The sequence below is a fragment of the Zootoca vivipara genome, chromosome 7, assembly GCF_963506605.1.
Source record: "Zootoca vivipara chromosome 7, rZooViv1.1, whole genome shotgun sequence".
Classification (NCBI taxonomy): Eukaryota; Metazoa; Chordata; class Lepidosauria; order Squamata; family Lacertidae; genus Zootoca; species Zootoca vivipara.
Genome location: NC_083282.1, coordinates 84,449,949 through 84,477,241, shown reverse-complemented (window position 1 = coordinate 84,477,241; position 27,293 = coordinate 84,449,949). Strand labels below are relative to the sequence as shown.

Genomic DNA, 27,293 nt, shown 5'->3' with positions numbered 1-27,293 from the left:
AACTCAAAGCAACTTGCCAAATATAAACGAGTACATTCATTGAAGCAGGCAAAACAGAAAAATATAAAACTCTAATAAAAGACAGGATTAAAACATCCCACCCATTCAAGGCCACAGATATTTAAGGGTCCCCAGAGAGACTATGCAACAATCTGCTGGGCTGAAGCTTGCAAGCTGTGCAGTGTCTTTAATTTAAAATAAATAAATAAAGGCAGACCTGTCCACTTGAAGATTCAAGCCTTCTCCCAACCACCCTTGGTGCAGCCAAGCAAATCTGGAGACTTCAGGTCAGCCCTGGGGGTCTGGCAACCCTACTAGCAGAAGACCTCAACCTTCCACACCTCTGCAGCTACTGACAGATATTCTTTGCTCAGTCTTTCCATATTCTTAACAGCCAAGCCTTTGGGTCAAAACAAAATAAAAAATTCCTTCCAGTAGCACCTTAGAGACTAACTAAGTTTGTCATTGGTATGAGCTTTCGTGTGCATGCACACTTCTTCAGATACACTGAAACAGAAGTCACCAGACCCTTATATATAGTGAGAGGGTGGAGGGGGGTATTACTCAGAAGGGTGGTGGGACTGGGTGATTGGCTGATAGGTGTAGTAAACCTGTTGAAGACTGTTTACGACTGCAATTGGTCTTACAGGAAAAAGCAATGAGTGATATGGCTAAAAATAGCTATATCAAGTATAATGAGATAAGAATCCAATGCCTCTATTCAGACCAGGTCTCTCCATGGTTTTAAGTTTGGTAATAAGTGCAATTCAGCAACTTCAAGTAATACCCCTCCTCACCCTCTCCCTATATATAAGGGTCTGATGACTTCCACTTCAGTGTGAAGAAGTGTGCATGCACACGTGTTATTTTTCTGGATAAGACAATGTGAAGCACAACATTTCCCACAATGCAACGTCAAAATTTAAAAACATGGTATTTATTGCAAAATAAGAGAAATAATCCATTTATACAAGTATAAAAATTCAGCAGAATGAATGCTGGCAAAAAATCCCTTTATGAACGGCATATCTATAGTTCAATTTCAAATGAAACTGGGAGGATTCCCAGCTGCTCATAGGGCAGCTTTAAAGGAATCACTTGCTGCAGATTTTGTCAAGAGTGGTGAACTTAGGCCCCAGAGTTGCCAAGAAATCAGGAGGTAGGCTGTGATCATCCACAACTGGTAGGGAGAGAAAGGATTCACTTTTCTCCAAAATTCCTTCTTCTGCATAAACATGAGGAGGGCAAGAGACCCCGTTGTCCTCTAGATCGGCAATGTGGTTAAGTTTCTGAGGAGAGACAGTGAGCAAAAGAGCATTTAGATAGCTAAACAAGACCACCTTCTACATGGATGATAAATTTGTGGCCCTCTAGACATTGCTGGATTACAACTCCCATCATTCCTGACCATTGGCCATGCTATAGCTGGGGGCTTACCTTCCAAGTCCCAGACTGCAGAATCTGGGACCGGCAGCCGTGTGACACCGGAAGTTGCGTCGATGTAACTTCCGGTGTCGCTTTGCCCTTCTATGGGCACCAAAATGGCCGCCACCGACACTGGAAGTCGCATCTACGCACTTCCGGCCATGCGTAGATGCGACTTTTGAAGCCGGCGGTGGCGCTTTTTTTGTGCCCATAGAAGGGCAAATCAGAAAGGGAAAAAATGGCCGCCGGCAGGAGAAAATAACGGGGGGAAACGGGAGACGAAGTGATACGGGGGACCACCGGGAAAAGGTAAGTAAAAATGGGGGTTTCCCGGGGAAAACGGGAGACTTGGCAGCTATGGCTGGGGGTGATGGGAACTGGAGTTCAAAACAGACCTGGAGAGCCAAAGGTTCCCCAGCCCTACTTAATGAAATAAATCTTTGTAATCTGCACCACAATCAGGGAGAAGGACAGCAGCTCAGTAGTAGAGCATCTTTTGTGCATCCAGGAGCTCCTTAGATTTATTTTCTACCCTCCCCAATTTAAAATTTAAAATAATTTGGGGGCAGGAGAAGAACTTTGGACTTCTGCTTTAACAAAAGCAAATCTGAGCCATTATTGAAACCCATTCTACTGGAGAAGGGGAACTGATCAACCTCTTCCTGTTTCTCACTCGATTTAAGATTTCATCCAATGTTTCCAGCATCCAGTCATGTGGTTTCTTCCAGTGCATCTTACTGTTTTGGGGGAGCAAGGTTGTCTGCTGAATAAGAGAAAACGAATTTTAGAGCCATCACTGTACTTACATTCCATCCAGAATTTCTTCAAATATCAGGGGAAACTATGAAATCTACAGATAGCAATTTTTTGTAACTTGACATGTATTGAGTTATTAAAGATAAAAAGCCGGGGGGGGGGGTCCCCAGTTGTGATTTATCTAACCTGATGCCAGCCAGGGATCATTTGGAAATATTCTGGGATGGTTATGGGTGAAGCTATACTTCCACCAGGCACTGTCAGCTTTGCTTGGGTCATTCTATGGTCATCCTTTAAAAGAAAATAAAGCTTAGCTTATAAAAATACAATTGCAGTCCATGTATTTCCATGCATCTTGCTAAAACCACTCTCCTTAAAATTAGAATATTTGAAACACATTAGGACACCCAACTGCAGAAAGCCTCAAGATAGTTCACTATAAAACCTCTCTCGCTCTCTCAAGTCCTGCAGCAGTAAAAACACTAGCATACAAACGTGTGGCAAACAAGATTGCCACATAAAATACATTGTTCTCTGATGTGTGGAAAGATGGAATGGAACAGGAGTGGAGAACCGTTTTTGCCCAGTAGGTTAGATTCTCCATTTCCGAGCACAACTCAAAGTGTTGCTGCTGACCTTTAAAGCCCTAAACAGCCTCGGTCCAGTATACCTGAAGGAGCGTCTCCACCCCCATCGTTCTGCCCGGACACTGAGGTCCAGCACCAAGGGCCTTCTGGCGGTTCCTTTGCTGCGAGAAGCCAAGTTACAAGGAACCAGGCAGAGGGCCTTCTCGGTAGTGGCACCCGCCCTGTGGAATGCCCTCCACCAAATGTCAAAGAGAAAAACAACTACCAGACTTTTAGAATAATCTGAAGGCAGCCCTGTTTAGGGAAGCTTTTAATGTTTAATAAATTATTGTATTTTAATACTTCTGTTGGAGGCCGCCCAGAGTGATTAAATTGTGATTGATATTAATGTTGTATTCTTAATTTTAGATTTATAAATTACAGTGGATGCTCGGGTTGCAAATGTTTTCTGTGCTGGAGGCACGTTCGCAACCCGCAGCGCTGCATCTGCGCATGTGCAAGTCGCGATTTGGCGCTTCTGTGCAAGCGAAAAGCGTGAGTTAGTGCTTCTGCACATGCACTGAAACCCGGAAATAACCTGTTCTGGGACTTCCGGGTTCGGCACGGTACGCAACCTGAAAACGCGTAACCAGAAGCGGCTGTAACCCGAGGTATGACTGTATGTGGAAATTGTTTTCCATTTCGTTGTGTACTTCCTGATGTGTTTTATTTATTGTTTATGACTTTTGTTATGTTGGTAATTATATAAATCTTGTCATGCTGCAAGTCGCCTTGAGCATTGTTTTAACTATGGAAAGGCGGAAAACAAATAAAATGATCCTGGTGTTGATGATAAATGATTGCAAACGGAAAGCAACAACAAAATCTAGCACCTGTAAACTACTGCATGCCATCCTTCCTTTTTTATATATATACACCTGAAGCAACTGTGGTTTTGTACACATTTTACTCACAAGTAGACTTTGTTCATTGGGTACTTGACTGGATGTCCGTGAATGTGAGGTGCTCACTCCAGTTGGCCTCTAAGAAATAAAATGCCGAAACAAATGACTGGCTCCTATCCAGTGCTGTAGCTCTGCTGACATAACAAGACTTCCAAATGTGCAATGGAGTCTCATTTCCCTCCTTCTCCTGTCTCCTCCACTCCACCCTCAAAATCAGCTCCAGAGTAGATTTTTGAGGCACATGGGGAAAAGAAAGGAAACAAAACTCCATTTGTGCCAGCAAAGCCCAGCTGGTGCAAGCATGGGATGCGAGCCATTATCAAGGCATTAAAAGCATCAGACAATGAATAAACAAGCATATATAAGGACAATTTGAAGGAGCTCAATCCCTACATACAAGGTAGGTTTCAGCCCTGAGTGATTGCCTTGGACAACATCCTGGGCCATGAGATACCTACAGGCCTTTCACCTCCAGGTCAATCCCTGCCTCTGGCATTAATGGCCTGCTAAGCACCACCCCAACCTCCGTGAGCTGGTCTGAAGGGGGAGCCAATAGCTTTTGTACAGGATCTTCCACATGATCAGGAGGCCCTTCGTGATGCAGACTCCCACTTACCTACACAAGTGCCTCTAAGAATAGCCTACAAGAGTAGAGACCTTTACTGAATAAGCAGATTTTCGGCTTTCAATCCTCCGTACACTAGGTTCCAGAACGCTTTGTTATTTTTACTCTGAATTGAGTCAAATAGTTGTAGCCATTTTTGGGTAGCATACATATTTTTGTTTCTTTTCGGCCAGAATGTAATGACATTTTCTTTTTTCATCTAAATAAGAGGGCTCTAGTTTAGTGCGATTATTTTTTAAATGTTTGGCACAGTTTTCTTTTAAGCTGGAAACATTCATCATCAAACCAAAGGCTAGTGCTATGTTTAAGTACCCAAACTTTAGGTGGGGTATTAAGCTCTACGAACATTTGGAAGATTTCATTATAATTTTCTAAACATCACTGTGGGAATTGTTGTTGTTTAGTCGTTTAGTCGTGTCCGACTCTTCGTGACCCCATGGACCAGTGCACGCCAGGCACTCCTGTCTTCCACTGCCTCCCGCAGTTTGGTCAAACTCATGTTCGTAGCTTCGAGAACACTGTCCAACCATCTTGTCCTCTGACGTCCCCTTCTCCTAGTGCCCTCCATCTTTCCCAACATCAGGGTCTTTTCCAAGGATTCTTCTCTTCTCATGAGGTGGCCAAAGTATTGGAGCCTCAGCTTCACGATCTGTCCTTCCAGTTGGAATTAGTGGTCTTTAAGTTTGATAATATTAGTTTTCTCGGGTTGGCTGTAAGTTTTTGCCCCACTCAGAGCAGTTATCTTTCAGCAAGGCAGAGGCCCCCGTATAGCTTTCCAGTTACTCCAATATGCATATGGGTGGATCTGTAGTTAGTTTCTCAGTGTTTCTCATTTTTCCAATCTTAAATTCAGTTCTCCACACGTCCACATCAGTCTGCGAATTATTATTTTTGTTAAACCCTTCATGTAAATTTGAGCATTTGAGTGCAAATGCATCCTAATATAGCATACCCATTTATGGATGCAATTTCCCCATAGCATACATTTTGGTATGTCATTTTCAGCAAGGTATGTATTTTTAAGCAAAATTGTGCCCTGGTATATGCATTTTTGTACACATTACTTGACCTAAGAACTGCACTGCAATATTCAGAGAAGTGTGAATTTTGAACGATAGCTTCCTTACAGTTCATATATAGTTGGGTAAAGTGTGAGCTAGGGAAGTTCACCTTTAAAAGCAAACTGAAATAAATTTCTCTCCTAATACCCAACAGAAAGGGAGGGAGGGAGGACAAACGAGAGCAACACCAGGCAAGGAAACCGGACTGTTCCATTACAGGCCCCTTAAATATACATTCAACAAAGCTCAAGGAGTTCTGTGGTTACCTTAATTGTTTGTGGTTTCTCTTTGGAAATTTGTGCATAGACTGCGGATGATGTAGCAGGATCTCCCATATCGGGTGCATCCTAAATGGGACATTAAGTCAAAATAGTCAGAATCAAATGCATTGTTACACGTTGGTTGCGTGTGAAGCAGTTGTTCTGAATGGACAGAGAGCAATGCAAGAATCTAGCTGGAACTACTAAAATTGTGGGTGCCTGCCTGGAAAAGGTCGGCACAAATCATAGAATCATAGAGTTGGAAGAGACCACAAGGGCCATCCAGTCCAACCCCCTGCCAAGCAGAGAACACCATCAAAGCATTCTTGACATATGCCTGTCAAGCCTCTGCTTAAAGACCTCCAAAGAAGGAGACTCCACCACACTCCTTGGTAGCAAATTCCACTGCCGAACAGCTCTTACTGTCAGGAAGTTCTTCCTAATGTTTAGGTGGAATCTTCTTTCTTGAAGTTTGAATCCATTGCTCCGTGTCTGCTTCTCTGGAGCAGCAGAAAACAATCTTTCTCCCTCCTCTATATGACATCCTTTCATATATTTGAACATGGCTATCATATCACCCCTTAACCTTCTCTTCTCCAGGCTAAACATACCCAGCTCCCTAAGCCGTTCCTCATAAGGCATCATTTCCAGGCCTTTGACCATTTTGGTTGCCCTCTTCTGGACACGTTCTCTAGGGATCTGCTGCCTGTTGAAGGAGTGCCTGCTTGCCTACATGTCCTGCTTGTATATTTGCAAAGAAAGCAGATCTTACAAAGGCAATCCAAGTCTCCACTGCTCTCTGGTCCCAAAGAATCAAATACTATCATCTTATTCAACTCAATAGGAATAAATTCCATTCCGCTTAATGAATCTCACATGCATATGATGATTGTACAGTAAACCCAAAACATTGCCCCCAGAACATCACAGGGAGAAAGTACAAGGTGGGCAGATGCAGAAGACAGCAGAGCCCCTACATCTTTAATATCTGAATTGAAAGCTACTGTCGCAGAAGCTCCCTCTTCTATACAACTGCACAAGCCCTGTGCTGTTTTCCATCTAACCACACAATGGATAGCGGTATTATTTGCCACCTGAGACAACGCTTGTTGGCTCTCCTCATTGTAGTGGATCAGAGTCTGGTTGCCTTCTTCGTACGGAATGAAGGGAGGGCCTTTCTTCGATTCTGGTGTTGAGGAACACCAAAGTAGGAGAGCTATGCCCACTGCGTAACAAGGAAAAGAAAAACAAAGGATGAGCTTTAACACTTGCTTGGATGAGTGGGAGGGAAAATCCATCCTAGGATCCCCTCCACCTCCCGCTTAGTTTGTTGTATATTTATATCTTAAGCATATAGAAATTGCCTGAATTAATTAATTCAATAGGTCAAGGTAAAAAGGTAAAGGACCCATGGAGGGTTAAGTCCAGTCAAAGGCAGCTATGGGATGCAGCACTCATCTCACTTTTCAGGCTGAGGGAGCTGGCATTTGAGCACAGACAACTTTCTGGGTCAAGTGGCCAGCATGACTAAACCGCTTCTGGTGCAACAGGACACCATGACGGAAACCAGAGCACACAGAAACACCATTTACCTTCCTGCCGCAGTGGTACCTATTTATCTACTTGCACTGGCGTGCTTTTGAACTGCTAGGTTGGCAGGAGCTGGGACAGAGCAACGGGAGCTCACCCCATCGCGGAGATTCGAACCGCCAACCTTCCGATCAGCAAGCCCAAGAGGCTCAGTGGTTTAATCCCATGAAGAAGCAGCTCACCCTACTAATCTATGTGCGCATGCACTTTGAATTGAAATAGAGCACCCACTAAAATCAGTCACTGACTAACAAGGATAACATGTTTGCTTTCTCTCTGTACGAGATCAAAGTACGTTATTTCTGCCAGTAAGCAAAAGGCAAATTTTACGACATCACTCACAAATCAGTAACAGGAACCCAGCCACGATTGCAGCGACTGCTCCTGCTCCAAGACCCACCGACATGGAAGCCAGTCTCAGCTCCTGCTCGCATGTGATCCCATCCCGGCAGGAACACACACCGACATGGAGGGTCTGTTCCATAGAAAACCCCTGCCTGTCGAAAATGTGGAGGGGCACTGCGTAATTCCCAGAAGGGAGGCTTTTCAACATGAACAGCTCGACTGAGTCATCTAAAGCGGGGTGGGGGGGGGAGGAGAGTGGAAATACTTACGTTATTTCTTTTTGCTAATTATAATAATACCATGCTGGTGATGAGACAATGGTGATGATGCAAGACAAGGCTGAGGAGGCTGAACCCTTCCAAATATTAACCAGATTGAAATCATTTTTTTAGATTCTTAAGAATTTAATGGTTGCTTGCAAATCCTCTAGGCAATTATTTGGTTAGCTGTCCAGTCTTCTTTGAAAACTTCAGAAGAAATGTTTTCTCTTATCATTTCTAGGTAGTTTATTAACCTGTGGTGTCAGGAAAAAGCTGCACACAACAGGCCAGAGCATGGAGGTGGAAATCCACATCTAACAGCACCTGCCATTCTAGCAGGCTTATAGTCGAAGAGGAGATGCCCTGCAGCCCCCATCCTCCCTGCTGAAAGGCCATAAACTTTTGTCTCCTCCCCTACTTGAACTCTGTTTGTTTAAAAAATGTCTCCTATAGCTTTATTAGTCTGAAGACTGTCAAAGCAATGTACAGAAAATCAAAATCATATACCGTACAAGACAAAACCCCATTTGCATTGAGTTTTCCTTACACTGAAATGAATGGGGTGGGATAATGTGATGACAATGCAATTTGCATAATTTAGTATATGAAGTACTAAAGAGTTCTGCGTGCAAAAAGTACAGTGGTACCTTGGTTCTCGAACTTAATCCGTTCCGGGAGTCCGTTCGACTCCCTAAACCAGGCATAGGCAAACTCCGGCCCTCCAGATGTTTGGGACTACAATTCCCATCATCCCTAGCTAACAGAACCAGTGGTCAGGGATGATGGGAATTGTAGTCCCAAACATCTGGAGGGCCAGAGTATGCCTATGGCCCTAAACCGGAAGCTGTGTCGGATGTTTGGCTTCTGAAAAACATTCACAAACCGAAACACTTACTTTTAGGTTTGCGGCATTTGGGAGCCCATTTGTTCGACAACTAAGCCGTTCGAGAACCAAGGTACCACTGTACAGACTGGGGAAAATCCCTATGTTGCAGTAGGAGGGTAGCTTACCAAAGTTCTGTCCCAGTCTCCAAGAGTCTTGCACATTCCCATTGGTCTCCACTAGCTGGAATGTAAAGGGCTCTGCATAGGGATCAGAGTCTTTGTCTTCTGCTTTTACAAGGAATGGGCCTTTTTCTTTTCCATTGCAGACCACCAGCAAAGGTGTGACTAACATGGGAGCGTTGTCATTGAGGTCAGACAGGTGAAGCTGGATAGTGCCTGTGCCAGTTAGTGGTGGAACACCTGGGGGGGAGAGACGACAAAAGAGCACAATGCTTAAAAAAGAGAGAGCCAGTATTACAGAGCAGGAAGGAACGCACACAACGAGAAATGGATTTCACCCACTGGCTTTCGGCATCTGACCTCAGCAAACGCTTCCCACACTCTATTTCTCTGTTGCAAATGTCAGGTCATCCATTTCATTCAAGCTGGACCTGTTTTGCAAACTCTCAAGGGAAGAACGGGTCGTCTAGGTCAGAGTTCACACCGGGGCCCAAGAAACGGCTTTATGACTGGGAAGCATTTTTAAGACAGCTTCTCAACATATTTTTAGACACCACAGGATAATTCTGTTGCTTTCATTTTCTGCCCGGAAATATTCAAAGCTGAGTGTTAAGTGTAAACCACAGCTGCCTCGGGACACTTTGCATCTTGCACCATTATTGCTTGAGAAGCGACTTACCGTCATCAATGGCGTGAATCACAATGGTGTATATGCTGGTGTTCACGTGGGGAGATTCTCTATCTAGTGTTTTCACACTTGTCACGGTCCCCGAGTGTTCGTCAACCGTCACCCAGCCACCTGGGTCAGAAGCTACTTTGTACCTTAAAGAGAAAATCAAATGTTTTATTTTTATACCAGCAATGAAGGCTCCAGAGTAGCAATCATACAGGGTTTGCTTTCCAGCCCTCCAAAGGACTGGAAATCAAGGGTATACTTAGTGCTGTGCCGAACATTTCCTTCCACTTCCTTTCCCAACCATTCTCCAACAGCGAAAAGCAACTGCACTCATTTTTTTAAAAAGTCACATGGAAGGGAGAGTTTCTGTAAAATTCTCATGGGGGAGCGGAAGGCTTCTTGTTGCATTTACACTACTTCCAAAATGGCTTGAGGGTTTTGCAAGTAGGGGTGTCAGGGAATTCGGCCTGAAGCAGGAGCAAAAATTGTTGCCGCTCATGTTTTTGTCCCAGGTCCAGCGCAGAACTCAGTCTAACAAATACAGTGGCTATTCGCTCACATAATTCTTGGGGTCTTTATTTAATCTTACAACCAATACATAATTTTTGGTGGGGTTTTGGGGTTTTTTTTGCATGGTTTAGACATTTCCTTTACATTGAAATGTATGGCGTGAAAATGTTACTAATTATGTTAAATTTGTGAAGTCCCCATACTGTATTTCTATGTTGCATACAAATTTAACAAATAAATAGTAGGGCAGAAATAATTGTGCGTGAACTATGTTAAATAGCGGACAGCAAGATGAATAGCATGGTATTAGGTGAAAAACAAACAGCCGTGAAAAGAAAATGCACTCTTTCTCCAGTAGTCTGCATTCTGCAGCCTTCCTGGGTGCTATGCCTCTTAAAATCCCCATGGTTTCCTCAGCTGAACTTTCCTATAATAGATGGAAGGCAGGGAGGCTGTCTGCCATGAGCCAGACTTCTGTTTATCATTTTCTTTAAAAGTAAAAACACTGCAATTGCTGCAGAAACAAAAATCAGGGTGTGCACCAATCTCAGTCACGTGGCAACCATTCTCTCGCAGTATCTCCCACTTCTATGATACCCTAGGGCAGGAATAGGCAAACTCCGGCCCTCCAGATGCTTGGGACTACAATTCCCATCACCCCTAGCTATCAGGACCAGTGGTCAGGGATGATGGGAATGGTAGTCCCAAACATGCTCCCATGTTGTAACTCCACCCATGAGAGTTTTTTCCCCGATCAGGAATCATAGGCAGCCAGGTAAGTATAAAGGTAAAGGGACCCCTGACCATTAGGTCCAGTCGTGACCGACTCTGGGGTTGCGGCGCTCATCTCGCGTTACTGGACGAGGGAGCCGGTGTACAGCTTCCGGGTCATGTGGCCAGCATGACTAAGCTGCTTCTGGCGAACCAGAGCAGCACACGGAAATGCCGTTTACCTTCCCACTGTCGTGGTACCTATTTATCTACTTGCACTTTGACATGCTTTCGAACTGCTAGGTTGGCAGGAGTTGGGACCAAGCAACAGGAGCTCACCCCGTCACAGGGATTTGAACCGCCGACTTTCTGATCGGCAAGCCCTAGGCTCTGTGGTTTAACCTACAGAGCCACCCGCAAAGATACTTTTAATCTGGGAGCTTCGCGACCACATACACACTACCCACGGTCACCTTGCAACAATAACGTAAGGTCCAAATTTACTTATTTTTAATGCTAAGGACATTTTTTTAAGTGCTCCATTAATGAAGCAGGAAAACAGAAGCGAATTTCCCTGGCGGAATGAAACATGTGAAAAATTGGAAAAAAGGTTTTGACACAGCACTCAAAGAGGTAGGCCATTCATCCTTAAAGGAAGCTGGAAGGTGAACTTGGCAAAATGACGGTCATGGGACACTTGATTGGGCAAAGTGTAATGCTCAATGGCTCCCTGTACTCTTGGGTTCTTGAATCAATTCCTCCTCACTCTCTCTGAAGTGGAACCCTAAGCAAGCTGCTTTGGGAGACCCATTCATTTGGGACATGCGTACAAGAATGACCAGCAGTTCTTCCCTACCTTATGATGTGTGGTGTTGTATCTGGATCCTTGGCTGTGTAATGTGCAATCGTTGTCCCAGGGATCATCCCTTCCTCTTTCCAAAGAACAAGAACAGGAGGGTGAAACTGAGGAGCATCGTTCTGATCAATGATATTTATGTTCACATATGCTTCTTGGTTGCCTGGAGAACTCCGCACCTGACCGCCTTCACAGAAAAAGAGGGGCTCTTCATTTTCCACAGAAATCACGAGTCTCCTCTTGTTATGTTTGTCATAAACCAAAGGCTGAAAAGAAAAGACACAGAGCAACCACAAAATCACAATCTCCCATTAGTAAATTCTGACTATACACAAGAACCAGTAGGGGGGTTGGGGGGGTGTAAATGATGACGTGCTGCTACCCAATTCTATGCTCAGAACAATTCTTCAAATCCTATCAATAGCTTTGTCCATCTACATTACCTTTGTGATGCTTAAAACCCCTTCATTGGTATCAGGATCCGTCTCAATGCTGAAGTTCTCTGTATCATCTCCTCCCAGTATCTTATACTTGGCTCTCCAAGCAGGTGTGTTGGGAGAATCTTTATCTTCCACCTGGAGGCGGAGAACGCCATGTTCTGTTTTGCCTTCTGGGAGGTTCAGATAATGCTTGGAAGACACAGATAGGGCATCTCAGTGAACAAAAGTCATCTCCCAAACATTTCCTCCCATTTTCTGTCCCACTGCAATGTGACAGGGTGGAGTTCAAAGTAGTGCTAAGGATGTTCCTCTATAAGCACAAGGAAATCCTGCTTGCCTAGTGATATGATCTCCCCTCTCCTCCCATTGTGTGCTGTTTTGAGGCATAGGTAGTGGAGACGGTGGAAACCCTGTCGTTCAGCCCAGACACTAAGGTCCACGTCTGAGGGGCTTCTGGTGGTTCCCTCACTGCGAGAACTGAGGTTACTGGAAACCAGGCAGAGGGCCTTCTTGGCAGTGGCACCTTCCCATCAGATGTCAAGGAAAGAAACAACTATCTGACTTTTAGAAGACATCTGAAGGCAGCCCTGTTTAAGGAAGTTTTTGATGTTTGATGTTTTATCGTGGTTTTAATATTCTTTTGGGAGCTGCCCAGAGTGGCTGGTGAAACCTAGCCAGAAGGGCAGGGTATAAATAATTTGCTGTTGTTCCTGCTAGTGCAACTATTTAATTGAATCTGGCCCCAGGATTGGACTGTGCAGGCAGAAGTTGCATTGATAAAGTGTGGTCCTCAATTATGCAGAGAGTTCTACTCTTGAATTCCTGGCGTGGGCAATGACATGCGTGGGCAATGACATGCAGAATGACTTCAGAAGCAGGGCTTGTATATATGCCGCTGACCCCTGTACACAGTTTGGCATTTGCATGTTTATTTTATTTATTTTGGAGCATTTCTAATCTTCAAAATTTAGATTCTTCAAGCGGCATACAAAAATAGACTCGGTAATGACAGGGCCCCATCCTAGAGGTCAGGGAAAGGCTGGGCATGACTTAAGCATATCCAAGAACCAGGGTGAATCTGATTCAAACAATAAAAGAGATTCCAAATAATTACATTTTTGTAGAATTTGCAGTAGCATTCTGATTAGGCTGTATACCTGCAGAGCTGTCAGCACTGATGGAAAATAATGCCTTAAAGTGGGCCCTTAAAAAGGCAAACCTTTAGACTTCATAACTGGGACCTGGAAAACTCTCTCCCACCCTGACAATAGCCCTCAAGCAATATGTCCTTACAGTTCCTTTAGCAAGCAATGGTGCATTGTTGTTTGAATCTTCCACAGCAATATTAATTGTTGCTGTTGATGACAGCTGTGGATTTCCATGGTCTGTAGCTTTGACAAGAAGTCTGAAAGCCGGGGTCACCTTGAAAACATTAAAATATGAAAACATCATCACTCTCTATATGTCCGAGATGACATTGGTGTGAATTCAATAACTCCAAAGCCATGTAAACTTTCCAAAGAGGAAAGATGCATTTGCAAAACCTAAGGCTCACGGGTGGCACTGTGGTCTAAACCACAGAGCCTAGGGCTTGCCGATCAGAAGGTCGGCAGTTCAAATCCCCGTGACGGAGTGAGCTCCCATTGCTCGGTCCCAGTTCCTGCCCACCTAGTAGTTCGAAAGCACATCAAAGTGCAAGTAGATAAATAGGTACCTCTCCGGTGGGAAGGTAAACGCCATTTCCATGCACTGCTCTGGTTCGCAAAAAGCGGCTTAGTCATGCTGGCCACATGACCCAGAAGCTGTCTATGGAAAAACGCCAGCTCCCTTAGCCTATAGAGCGAGATGGGTGCCACAACCCCAGAGTCATCCCTTTGCCTTTAAGACTCGTGGTCTGACTGGCCAAGTTAGAATCCAGCTTTCCTGAAATGGCCACACTTAGCCACCAGAAACTTTGGATTCTGGTGCTAAGATACCTATTAGCTCGCTTTATTTATTTATTTGCCATGCATGCTATGTGGGCACAACTGAGACTGCCTTTAAAGATGAGTTTTGAGGTCCATGGCGCTGGGTAAATTCAAGTGTTTTTGCTCCATGGTGTAATTTGTACAGGACCGTAATTCTGTATAAATATGGCATTTAGACCCATCCCTCATCTCATTCTCTCACCACCAGTGATGTAGGACAGAGCAGTAAGGGATGGTATGTTAAGGAAGTGGCACTTACCTGACCTCCCAACTGTTGGGTCACTGCTGTTTACTGGGAAGGCCAGAGCTATGGGGAAGCCCCCACACTGCAAATGCAGCAACAGCAGCCTGCTGGTGCATTTGCACCATGCTGACCTCCCCAGCGCCTCCATTTTTCCTCCCAATAAGCAGCAACTCGGTATCAGGTGGTCAGGTAAGCTCCACTGCACCACCACCACCCACCTGCTGCTGGAGCAAGGTGAAGGCAAAAGGTCACTCAGTGACTCATTGCTAAGTGGATCAGGCTGAGCCTGTTCTCCCTAACCCAACACCAGCCTTATACTGTATACACATTGATGGCCCATTTGTTTACCTTGCATTTTGTTTGCCTTGCATGGGATTTTTTTTTTTGCAAAGATTAGGCTGCTGAAAGGCAATTTGTAGAGGAAATACTAGGGCAGTGGATTTAAAGAGTGACATACTGAAGGCAAAATGATTTTCAGGAGTGTCCAAAAGGGGGTGGGGGTGGAAACAGAGCTTAAGAAGACAGGTTTTATTTACAAGTTCTGTACCTGATAATCTGAGCATCCCGTGACACGAATCAGGCCACTTGAAGGATCAATGGTGAAGATAGGTTCTTTTGTACGAGGTGTCTGCAAAACCAGAGAATGCTCCACTAGAGAATTTGGAGTGCCTTCTTCATCCTTGTCATAGGCCGTGGCATTGAACACTGGTTCATCTATGATTGGGGAAGGTGCAGTGTTTATAGCAAGGAAATAATAAGGATATATCTTTACAATACAGACGAGGCGTTGTGGCAGGAGCAGTGCCCGAAAGGGCTCCTTTCGGTGTGATGTTCCTGCCAAGCCCCCTCGCAACAGCAGGCTTCCTAGCCGCCATTCCAACGGCGCCTAGCAAGCAGGTGGGGGGACGCCGGAGGTATTTTGCACCACAGTGCTGAATACCCTTAAGACAGCCCTGAACATGGGTTCCGAAGGTTCCAATTGGCTGCAGGAGCTTCCTGCAGCCATGTCTCAAATTCTGAATGTTTTGGAAGTCAAACAGACTTCCGGAACAGATTCCATTTGACTTCCAAGGTACAACTGTACTTCCATTCTTGGTACTTGTATAGTTGTCCAGAAGAGCCCAGCTCCTGGCAATCTCCCCATGTGGGCAAATTTGTTACCAAAGTCAGAGCAAAGCCAACAGCTTTTGTCACAGCGTGCTCAGTGCCGTCTCGTTTGCCTGCTGCAACCCCCTAGCCCTGCCATAGACTTTAGGCTCCACCAATGCCAGCAACTCCATCCTGAGTAAAGGTGGCTCGGAAGTGGAGTGGAGAAGAAAGGAAAGCCTTCCACTTCTGAGAAGAAAGGGGCAGAGGAGGCATTGAACAAAATTAGATGGTAGGACAAAACAGAGGAGTCTTTCCCATAGGACTTAGTGGCTCATTGCACCAGGGCTCCGGCCTCTCAGGGGGACCCCAGCGAGTGGGGGAGCTGCACGGCTTTGCCAGCGGCCTCCCCTTTCCCTGCATGCCACCAGATGCTTGGCGAGGCGCAACGAGCCACTAAACCCTATGGGTCCGCCGCCACCGCTGCTGCCTCTCCCTCGGCTGCGGGAATCCCCTCAGCCAATGCCCGCCAAGCCGCTGTCGTCTGAGGGAGTGGCGGGAGTGGTGGTGGCGGGAGGGGCTCAAAAGCAGCCTACTCTGCATCACCGGTGCCCACCGCCCCACCACCACCACTCCCCAGGGCACAGGCAGTGGCGTGGCAACCGCCTCCTGCTCCTCGGGCCGCTGGGCAGCAGCGAGAATGCCAGCAGTGGGCTGTCATTGTCAGGCAATGGAGGAGGCACCCCAGAGCCTCACAAGCGAGCGCGGGGTTCCAGCAGTCTGGGCAGCTGCGCCGTGGCCACCACATTGGTGGCGTCTTCTGTGGGCAGTACTCCCAGGGCTATGAGGTGGTCCGCGAGTTGGGCCCCGAGTTCTAAATTCTGGGAAAAGGAGGGGGCTCCAGAGGGATCTTTGCGCCACGGTGTCTGATGTGCTTAAGACGGCCCTGGGACAAAGGGTGTGATGATGATGATGATAAATGAGATGGATAGATAGAGGGTAAAGAAAGATGAAAGCTGCTATAGGAGGAGGAACTGAATGTAAAAGGACCAGAGAAGGGCTGAAATGCAAATGGGAGAAGAAATTATAGGAGATGAGTAAAAATGTTTGAGGCACATGAGGTGGGGAAAGGGACAATATAAAATAAAAAGCCTTCTTTACTTAGATCCTCTGGGTCAGCAAATTCCTCCTAAAATGGGAAGACGAAGTCAAAATAACTCCAGATCAAATTACTTGGCTTAAGGAAAGCTGAGCCACAAAGAAAATGTTATCTGTGCCAAAGAAGTTGGCAGTTTCCAAAGCTGGATTAAATAGCAATAGAAATGATATCAGTAATTGCCAGCTGATTATGCCAAAGTCTGTCTGCACCGGGTACCGTTTTGTGACTGGCTCTGCCACTGCTCTATCAGTGTCAGTAATCTGCAGCCATCAAGTGGGCCCTGGGAGTAGACAGTTCGAGCAACCCTGTCCTTGACAAGGACCATGTACAGCAGGCAAAATAGGCAAACTTGGCCCTCCAGATGTTTTTGGCCAACAACTCCCATGATCCCTAGCTAGCAGGACCAGTGGTCAGGGATGATGGGAATTGTAGTCCCAAAACATCTGGAGGGCCAAGTTTGCCTATGCCTGATGTACAGCGAAGCTATCAGCAGTCTCCAAGGTACTCACTTCTGTTGTGGTTTTCTTTCATTGTGATGTTAAATTCCTTTTTAGAAAACTCAGGTGCATTATCATTTATATCCTTTATTTTGACATTGAAGAGTAAAGATCTATCCACTATTTCGTTAGTCGTCCTATCCGCAACATCAAAACGTATCTGAACAGTGATAAATAAGCAAGAAAATTAAATTAGCAACTGCTCAAGTGTTCTACCGTGTTTCTCATATTATAAGACACGTCTTATATTTATTTTTTCCTCAAAAAAACACACTATGGATTATTTTCAAGGGATGTCTTATTTTTTTCCTCCTCCTCCTGCCGCGGCAGGCATTGCTGCTGCGCCTATCACTATGTCTTATTTTCGGGGTATGGCTTATATTCCTTGAATGCTTAAAAATCCTGCTATGGCTTATTTTATGGGTATGTCTTAAAATATGAGAAACAGGGTATGCACTTCTAAAAAGAAAAAAAAGTTAATAGTAAATACCGTGAAAGAAGGGTTTCTCTCTCGATCAATGGGACGGTGCACAGATACATGTCCATTCCCATCATCCTCAATAGAAAATAGTCCAGGCTCTGGATATTCATCCACACCAGGTCCACTGATTAAATATTTCACGTTTATATCACGCTTGCGTGATACATCATTAAAGAGCTACAAAGCAAAACAGGCTGTTGATTAAAGGTTAATCTTATCAGCAGAGTAATATTTTAATGGCAAGATTCTTCTACATTTTACTATTCTGATAATCCTAGGGACTCAGCTACATTAGTCAAGAAACACCTTTTTGAATGCATTATAAACATGCAACACCACGTGGCACCAGAGAGCAAGAAAAAATTTCTAAGCGATTTCCCATAGCATTTTCTTCTTCTTTTGTTATAACAATTTAATTTCTGACGAAATTTAATTTCTGACGAAATTTAATTTCTGACGAAATTAAAAGACGCCTGCTTCTTGGGAGAAAAGCAATGACAAACCTAGACAGCATCTTAAAAAGCAGAGACATCACCTTGCCGACAAAGGTCCGTATAGTTAAAGCTATGGTTTTCCCAGTAGTGATGTATGGAAGTGAGAGCTGGACCATGAAGAAGGCTGATTGCCGAAGAATTGATGCTTTTGAATTATGGTGCTGGAGGAGACTCTTGAGAGTCCCATGGACTGCAAGAAGATCAAACCTATCCATTCTTAAGGAAATCAGCCCTGAGTGCTCCCTGGAAGGACAGATCGTGAAGCTGAGGCTCCAATACTTTGGCCACCTCATGAGAAGAGAAGAATCCTTGGAAAAGACCCTGATGTTGGGAAAGATGGAGGGCACTAGGAGAAGGGGACGACAGAGGACAAGATGGTTGGACAGTGTTCTCGAAGCTACGAACATGAGTTTGACCAAACTACGGGAGGCAGTGCAAGACAGGAGTGCCTGGCGTGCTATGGTCCATGGGGTCACGAAGAGTCGGACACGACTAAACGACTAAACAACAACAAAATATAACGGGGGGGGGGAATTCCTGTGTGTAGATCCACCCCTAATGTAGTTTTTGTGTGTGTGTGTGCGCCTTTTAAAAAATATTTAATAATAAATAATAATAATATTTATCAGCAGCAGCATGATTCTTAAGGAAAAGTTTCCCAGCCTTAATTCTTGTGCCATCTCACAGATGTCTTAGTGGTGCCAATGCCATTGCAATGAAATCCTCAAGGCTTTTTTTAGCAACAAAAATCCCAAGAGGCACAGTTTGGTGACACAGAGCAGTCAGTCCTTTTCTTGTAAGTGAGTGTGCAATTATAATGACCAATAATAATCTCTCAGACAAATGCAAAATAAGAAAAGGGAATAGACAAGGCTGCCCTTTATCTCTGCTGTTGTTTATTTTGACGTTGGAAATATTACTTCAGACTATAAGAGAAATCAGGGAAATCAAAAGTATAGAAGTTGGGCATAGAACTTACAAATTAAAAAAATATATATATTTATGTATGCAACAACGGCAGCTAGAGTTTTGTTAGCCCAAAGATGGAAAGTGAGGGAGGTCCCAAGTAAGGGGGACTGGGAACTTAAGATGATAGAATTTGCAGAACCAGCAGGTTTAACACATGAAAGAGAGAGCAAAAAGAGCATCTATTTAAAGAGGGGTGGAAAATCTTTGCTGAGTATTTGGAAAACAATTGTGCACAGCTGAAGACGCTGGCAGCATTAAGGTAAATTCAACAGTGTGATTAATATTTGGAATGATTTAAATTGGGGAACTGACTAAAATGGTTACAGTAAAATATGCAGGAATGATAGACAAGGGAAATGAACCATGGGAAGGAGAAGGGGGGAAGTCAATGGATATATAGTATTGTGTAAAATGCATATTTTGAGATAACTTGAAAACTTAATAAAAACTATTTTAAAAAAATGAGTACAGTATGTGCAATTTTTAAGTGGCACAGTCTAAGAGATGCAATTATATACATGCTGCTACTTTGCTCCATTACAACTCCGAATTTTCTAAAGTGTTTTTAAAAATTGTCTCTCAAGATATATTTTAAAGAAAGTGCCAGAGAGTGTGTGTGTGTTTGTTTTGTGGGGAGGAGACAAAATTTGTGTCCCAGAAGATAAGTAAGCATTGCCAGTGACACTTATGTTTAAAGAAGAAGATTATAAACACGCACAGGCTTGAAATTTCCAATTGTGGCTTCCTCCTGCATTAAGCCTCAATAGGGCCTGCCATCCATGTGACAAGCATGAAAGTGAGGGCTTAGAGACTTGCCAAACCAAGTCTTCCTCGGTTTGGAGACTTCCTAGTAACTCCAACTGACATTCTTCCCTGGGGGCAGATACTCTTGGTCATCTTCAAGGTGGTGATTCGCCACCACCTGACCCTATTTCCATTTATTTAAAAGCAATTCTAAGGCACTCAGTATTTTAAAAACTGCAGCTCTGCCTGGGGGCTGGCAGGGGAAAGCAGCATTGGGGGGGGGGGGAACGACATGAAGAATCCAGGAGAGGTGTTATGCTTTTCTTCCACACTGTGACCTTGGCAGAAAACCTTAAACCTCTCTGCCTGGCCTAGGAGATGAGGGCCACTTCCTCCCCACTCTTCAGATGACTGATCTAATGATTTGGGAGGGGGTACTAGCCATCTTCTCAGCTTATCTACAAGGATCAGAGGTGGGGAAGCTGTGAATCTGGCAACCTCTGTGGGCATGTGGTGTGCATCCGAGAGTGGCCACATCTGCACCTTGCATGTACTGTAGCAGTCATGGCTTCCCCCTCACTGGGCTACAGTTTCCTGAGCGGTTAACCAATCAATTCCTCTTCGCAGGGTACTCTGGAAATTGTAACTCAGAGCACAGGGGTCTCCTAACAGCTTTCAGCACCCTTAAACTACAGTTCCTGTGATCCTATGGGATCAGAATGCTTTAAATGTAGGGTGCAGATGTGGCCAGAGAAGTTGTCTATATCCACTTTAGACCTGCAAGTGGCCCCCAAGGGTTGACAAAGGGCAAATATGGCCCTCAGGCAGAAGAAACTCCCAACATGCACACACTTTAAGGTGCACACACAATGTTCTTGGCTGTTCTTCCTGCAACACATGAGCAAACGTATCACGGCACAAGCTGTTGAAGGCTTGACTCAGACGCAAATTGCCCTTGGGGAACACAGCAAGAAACACAAAGTACTAGACTATAAATATGCAGGGCTTTCCAACACGTTACACATTGGGTTTTACCTCTCCGACACGTTTTGGAAACGGCCCTTTGTCTTCCTCCTCAAGTTCTAGGGTGGTAATAACCCATCTCCTTTTGGTGCGACGCAAAGGACGAAGACTGTCGAGCAGCTTCAGATCCTGGGAGTGAAAAGAGTGTGTTCTGTTACGGCCACCTATGTGTACAGTCCTACCTCGGTTTAAGTACGCTTCAGTTTGAGTACTTTCAGTTTAAGTACTCTGCGGACCCATCTGGAACGGATTAATCCACTTTCCATTACTTTCAATGGGAAAGTTTGCTTCAGGTTAAGTACGCTTCAGGTTAAGTACGGACTTCCAGAACCAATTACACTCATATTTTGGGCTAAGTACGCTTCAGGTTGAGTACTCTGCAGACTTGTCTGGAACGGATTAATCCACTTTCCATTACTTTCAATGGGGAAGTTCACTTCAGGTTAAGTACGCTTCAGGTTAAGTACAGACTTCTGGAACCAATTGTGTACTTAAACAGAGGTACCACTGTATCACTCTAGCAGGTGCCTCTTTTCAAAACAAACATTAAAATATAGGGAGTTTAAAATAATGTTCCAGATATATCCTTCAGCCCCACGCTGATGAGTTCAGTAACAGAAGATAAGCTTCCTCCTTTGTTCATTGACCTGTGGTGGGACTTTCATACACATGCCGTAACTAGATGAATATGTACGTACATAACTTCTTAAGGACTCAATCTAAAATCTGTCCAGACTCATCAAAATATAGATGCAGATTCAATTATCCTCCCCCATCAGCAGACACACAAGCCATTGTAAAAAAAAATTGCAGATAATGTCTATCTGGTTTTTAAAGTAGGCTAATGTTATCTTCTGGAGAACTTAACCGAGTCCCCACCTGGCTGCTTCTCTTGTGAATGGTCTTCCTTAGACTGCCATCATCTCCCAGGGCATGGTAGAAGCTGTTGATGGCAAGAACCTTAACGGATGGAAAAAAGGGCAAGAGTAAGAAGGGTGCTGCTTTGGCAAAGTCATGCTACGCACAGTATTACACCCTGAAAAGCCAGGCAAATTTGACATCTGTAATGTATGCATTTTTCATTTAAATATCTGGCTTTGTTAGGAATGTGATGTTTTCACTGGGTGATTGAGGCTGTTGTGGCCACAGAGGCTTCAAAATTCAAGGGTGCTTATAATGCTATAATCTCTTTCCACACCCTGGCAGTGTCTTCCCATGTTCCTCAACCAGGCAATAAATGCCAACAAGCATCAACCTATTTTATTCGTCCCGGCCCTGAACATTTATGCCAAATGTTGCCCTTCCGTTCACCTGAAAAACTGAACAAAAAAACGAGTCAACTCTGTAGAGGTCACCAGCTTTTCCTGTTCTGTGTCATCCGCCTTGATGCAACAAACTTACTCAGAACTGTAGCTGTTTTCCCAAGGATTATACCCAACTATAACGTAACTGTCATTTGCAATCAACTGTATCTGGCCAAGTACAGTAACGTTGCTGAACCTGTTATATCAAGGTTGATCTCCAAGGCGTCTGCGTCAAATTTCTCTGGGCTGCTCTACTCAACAGATCATTACTCAATAAGGCTTCCTCTATGACTTCCCTGTTTAAGGACTGTCCAGAAAATGCATTTAATATAGAACAGCCTTCCCTGACCTGGTGCCCTCCAGATGTTTTGGGCTACAACTCCCAACATGTTGGCTGTGACTGATGGGAATTGTAGTCCGAGAACATCTGAAGGGCACCAGATTGCAAAAGGTTAGTAAGGAATGCAAGCACAAGCAACTAACTGGGGCCATGCATCGGATTACTGTATATCTTACCTGTGCTTAAGGAGCTGGAGTGCTTCCGAGTGCTGGGATTTACTTTTAAAGCCCTACACAGCTTGGGACCTGAATAAATGGTCTAATTCCACACCAACTTTCCTGGGCACTGAGACAGTATTCCGAGCTGGAGCTGCTTGTATTTCCCTGCTATTTGAGATGAGTCAAGTGGCCAACAGGGAGAAGGCCTGCTCTTTTGTGAAACCCCACTTACAGAAGTCTCACCCCAGATAGGCTCACCTGCCACCTACGTACTTCACAGAATAATCCTATACATGGTATCCAGAAGTAAACCCTACTGAATTTGATGGGACTTGCTTCCATGTAAGTGGGTATAGGATTGCCACCCTTAATCACTTTTCAGCACCATATGAAAACCTTTTTATTTCCCCAGACTTTTGCCACGTGCAGGAATTTGAATAATGAATATTTACTACTACTTTTACCCTGCACCTTTACAATTTTGCTAGTATTTTGGTTCATTCTTAAGTTATTTTTAACAGCCGTAAACTACCCGGATAACTGCATATCGAACAGCAATATAAAAAGTATTATTCCTAGATATTGATGCATAAGCAAATTCAGTACCAACAATGTTTTTCCACTGTCGTAAAAATGGGTACAATTCAGACCATGGTAAGTAGGCCTATGATTTCAGCAGGAAGGTAAAGTGCTCAACTTTGGCTGGATCACAACCAGCACATATAAGTAATTGAAATACTCAACTGACTCCTGAAGTCTGGACTCAATCAAATTTTGGTTTCATTAACCAACATCTGTAATTTTATCCCAATGTACCAGCAAATGTAGCAGTTCCAGACACAATGTACCTTCAGGCTAAACCCCCCCCCCACTTTTCTCTTGTTCAGATTCTACAATCCAAGGATGTTCTAACCCAGCCTTGCCCAACCCAGTAACCCTCCCAGATGTTTCTGCTGGCTACTGATGCTGCAAGTTGTATTCCTTGGAGAAGGCAATGCTAACTCAAAGCAGATGAGACAATACTTGAGCAAACATATGCAAATACTATGAACAAACATATGCAAATACTATGATATACTAGTGCAGCAGTTCTTGGAAGACTGAGATGATTACTTCCCTAACAAACTGATAAGATAAGCAAAACACAGGATATTTTCAGCTTAGAAAAGAGGTAGCCAGGGAGGTTTTGATACAGGTGTTCCTGGGAATGACTGAAATATGCAAAGAGTCTTTAATGTTTCTCAGTGATTAGACATCAGAAATGAAAACTAATGCCTAGCATGATAAATATATGCATGCTTCTTTCACCTAATGTTCCAAACAGGACACACCAAACCAAAGTTCAGCACAATGTCTGAATGCAGTCAGTGACTTGCTTAAGGTCAGCTACCAAGTTTGTGGCTAAGGAGGAATATAAACCCAACCATCTTTAGGAACCGTAGCCAAGGGATGTTTTCAGTTCATCAATCCAAACATTTATGAAAAAACAAAAACAAATCCTTGAAGTCATCTGCCTTCACATACCTACCTTTACATGGCAGCTAGAAAACAGAGTTCATTCAAACTGAAATAATGTCAGAGTGATGAAAATGAAGAAAGCGTAAACCCTGAAAGAACAACCGGGGGGGGGGGGATTTGCATGCAAGGAAAAGAAGTGTTTAAAGCAAGTTCTACTCTCACTGATGCCTGTATCCTTTTCTTCCCTCAACCAAGAAAGAAGATCAGCCTAGGAATTATGAAATAAAATGTGCTATTCACATTAACTGAGGCATATCGCACTTCAGTTATAACTTTCTGTTGACTATTAGGGCATGTTCTGGAACAGGTCCTCGGTTTTCCTTTTTGCAGCAGGCATGCACTTAATCTCTTGTAACAAAAACAAAGCCCTCTGCTCAATAGCAATCCTTTCGCCACAAAAGCTTGGAGGGGCTGCTCAGTGCTGGAAACATGATCCAGAGATTGCATTAATAAATTATCAGCAGGGTTTCCAAAGAACCCCAAACTGCTAATCCTTGAGAAAATGGCTCTAGAAGTTAATGAGAGCTTTACATGTCTTCTGAGGTGGGGTGTTGGAGAATTCTTCTTAAAGTGGGATTTGGGACAAAATGAAGTTTCCTTCAGGTAGAATTATTTGTAAATAAAAACAAAAGGTTGGAAGAGAGATTGAAATCCACCTGGTTGACTCTATTCTAGCCAGTCCACTTTGGGCTGTGAATAACTGTAGACGAAATATCAGACTTGGGTCAGGAAGTCCTATATTCACATTTTTGCTCAGCTATGAAACAAACTGGTTGATTTCTCCTTTGAATCCTTGCTATCTCCAACTTAGCCCAACCTATCTTGAAGACCTGTTGTGAATTTGAGGGGAACTATGCATGCAGTCCTGATCTCTCTGGAGGGAGTGAGGGATAAACTAATATCTTCTCCATTTGAAGCTAAAAAAATATCAGAAGAAGAGGAAGAAGAAGAAAAATGGGCAGCCAGCTACATAAAAATAAAGGCAATTCATTAGGTTCTAGCAGCGTAAGACTGAACTGTACACCACAGTGGGGGGGGGGGAATCCATTCTCATAAGACAGTGGAACATGTTGCACTGCAAAGTTGTACAATCTCCTTCTCGCATGACATTTTTAAAGGAATAGTTTATTTTACAGAATCTTGATGCTGTTACGCCACTGGAAACCTCAGGAATTTAAGTTTTCATAATGCCTGGTGCCAAGCTGGAAGCAGAGCAAACAACAGCATGACGGAACCCTGCGAGGATCGGTCCTACCCCACAAAAGAATGCAGAATTGCTTTTAGCTTGTTGGCTACTTTGCTTTCCAATACCTTAAAAGTTCTTGGTCCCAAAGAAGGGTCTGTTACTGTGCAATCCTGTGGACAGGAGCAAGCCCCACTGAGTTCAGGAGGACACATCCCCCAGCATGTGTGCCTAGATTTATTTATTTCATTTATATACTGCTCTATACCCGGGGGTCTCAGGGCAGGTCACAGAATAAGAGCAAGATGTAAAACCACAAAATACATAATAAAAATAAAAACAACCACCCAATAGCACCCCCCTTCAGCATTATTCTTGTTGTAACATTTAGACAATGTACTAAGCTTTAGTACTTGGGGCAATGGGATGGTAGAATGCGCACAAGGCAAAAAGATTTGACTTTTATCTAGATTTGTAGCTTTAGGAAGCAGCCGCTATGTTTTAGACTCACTTGGTATCTTTCCAATTCAACTTGCAATTTGGAACAATTTAGATGTCTTTTAAAAAGGGATCTATTTTTTCCCATTCATTTAACAAGGGGGGAGAACAGGTTCAAAACACTAGAAGGATATTGGAACAATTTTGTCTTCACATAAAAGGAATACTGACTGTTTAGGAAACTATCAGACCTGGAGAGAACTTGAATTGCACTTATCTAAAGGAAAAACAACTGATGATATTAACCAGTAGTAAGGTTAAATATATGCCTGTTGTCTTTGTCCATGGAGTTTTCTTGACAGGGATACTGGAGTGGCCTGCCAGTTCCTTCTCCAGGTGGATCACGTTTAGTCAAAACTCTCCACTATGACCTGTCCGTCTTGGGTGGCCCTGAATGGCATAGCTCATAGCTTCTGAGTTATTCAAGCCCCTTCGCCACGACAAGGCATTGATCCATGAATACTTTGGCCACCTCATGAGAAGAGAAGACTCCCTGGAAAAGACCCTGATGTTGGGAAAGATTGAGGGCACTAGGAGAAGGGGACGACAGAGGACGAGATGGTTGGACAGTGTTCTCGAAGCTACGAACATGAGTTTGACCAAACTGCGGGAGGCAGTGCAAGACAGGAGTGCCTGGCGTGCTATGGTCCATGGGGTCATGAAGAGTCGGACACGACTAAACGACTAAACAACAACAAAAGGTTAAAAGCTTACTGGGAAATGATATATAATGAATTGAAAAAGATTTTTAAAATAACGTTTTTAAAAAGCAAACAAACCCAAAAACTTTCCTTTTGGGAATTATAGGGCTAGAACTACCCAAACCGTATTGAAATGTATTCATGTATGCAACTATGGAAAGTAGTAGTAGTCCCAGCAAAAGAAAAATGGATACAAAAACTTATGGAATATGCAGAAATGGCAAAACTTACTGGAAAAATAAGAAATCAAGATAAACTTTTCATAAAAGAATGGAAATGGTTTGTTGAATATTTACAAACAAACTAAACAGATAAGAACATTGGCAGGATTATTGTAATGGCCTGCAGTTTTATAAGAGTATATATTTAAAATAGACGAATAAATGAGCAAATTAACTTAATTTGGATATGCCATGGGGACCAACAGCAGTCCAAAAGAGCTTAAAAGCACTTGAAAAGGTCTGGGGAAATAAAATTGTATATACGTTTGTATGCACGTGGCACAGGGGCAGAGCGCGTCCCGGAGTTCAGTACCGTGCGCCCCCGACGCACTAGGGAGAAAGATTATTTTTAAGAAGCAGGTGATGATACCTGGCGATTTCCAAGGAGACGGGGATCTTTGAATCCCAGGAGTCGGACGCTGCTGCATGATCTCCTCCTTGGGCTGAACGAAGCAAAGCGTGGGGCCTCCGGAGGCTCCTACTCCGATCTCCCCTTCGCCAGCCAAATCCCCACCACGCCACCCATGACCCCTCTCCACCCCTACCGTCAGGAGGAAAAGCGCAGCGCCGGAGGAAAAGGCGCGTGTCAGCGGCATCGTCGCGGCGCTTGTGGCTGGGGAGGCGAGGCTACGGCTCCTCGCAAAGGGGGCGATCC

At 44.1% G+C, this 27,293-nt stretch overlaps 1 protein-coding gene across 1 annotated transcript; it reads right to left on the bottom strand.

The window, feature by feature from the left end:
- CDH26 (cadherin 26) lies at window positions 1–27,234 on the bottom strand. Its single transcript, XM_060277495.1, has 18 exons — window positions 27,184–27,234; window positions 21,595–21,732; window positions 20,728–20,844; window positions 17,495–17,662; window positions 17,017–17,164; window positions 14,810–14,976; window positions 13,345–13,473; window positions 12,055–12,240; window positions 11,612–11,877; window positions 9,538–9,680; window positions 8,865–9,098; window positions 7,591–7,821; window positions 6,753–6,883; window positions 5,665–5,745; window positions 3,722–3,790; window positions 2,368–2,472; window positions 2,099–2,188; window positions 1–1,289 (listed from the first exon to the last, which is right to left on the bottom strand). Exons 1-18 carry the CDS (start codon window positions 27,232–27,234, stop codon window positions 1,095–1,097), a joined length of 2,649 nt encoding a protein of 882 aa, XP_060133478.1. The 3' UTR covers window positions 1–1,094.
- Window positions 27,235–27,293: the final 59 nt, after the last annotated feature.

Bases quoted from the DNA above. Each gene is read 5' to 3' on its own strand.
- CDH26 (XM_060277495.1), bottom strand. From the start codon at position 27,234: ATGCCGCTGACACGCGCCTTTTCCTCCGGCGCTGCGCTTTTCCTCCTG. The intron at 5,746-6,752 runs GTGGCAAATAAT...TGTCCCATTTAG, and splicing joins GCCAACAAGCGTTGTCTCAG to GATGCACCCGATATGGGAGA. The intron at 2,473-3,721 runs GTGAGTAAAATG...TTTCTTTTAAAG, and splicing joins CCAATGAACAAAGTCTACTT to GATGACCATAGAATGACCCA.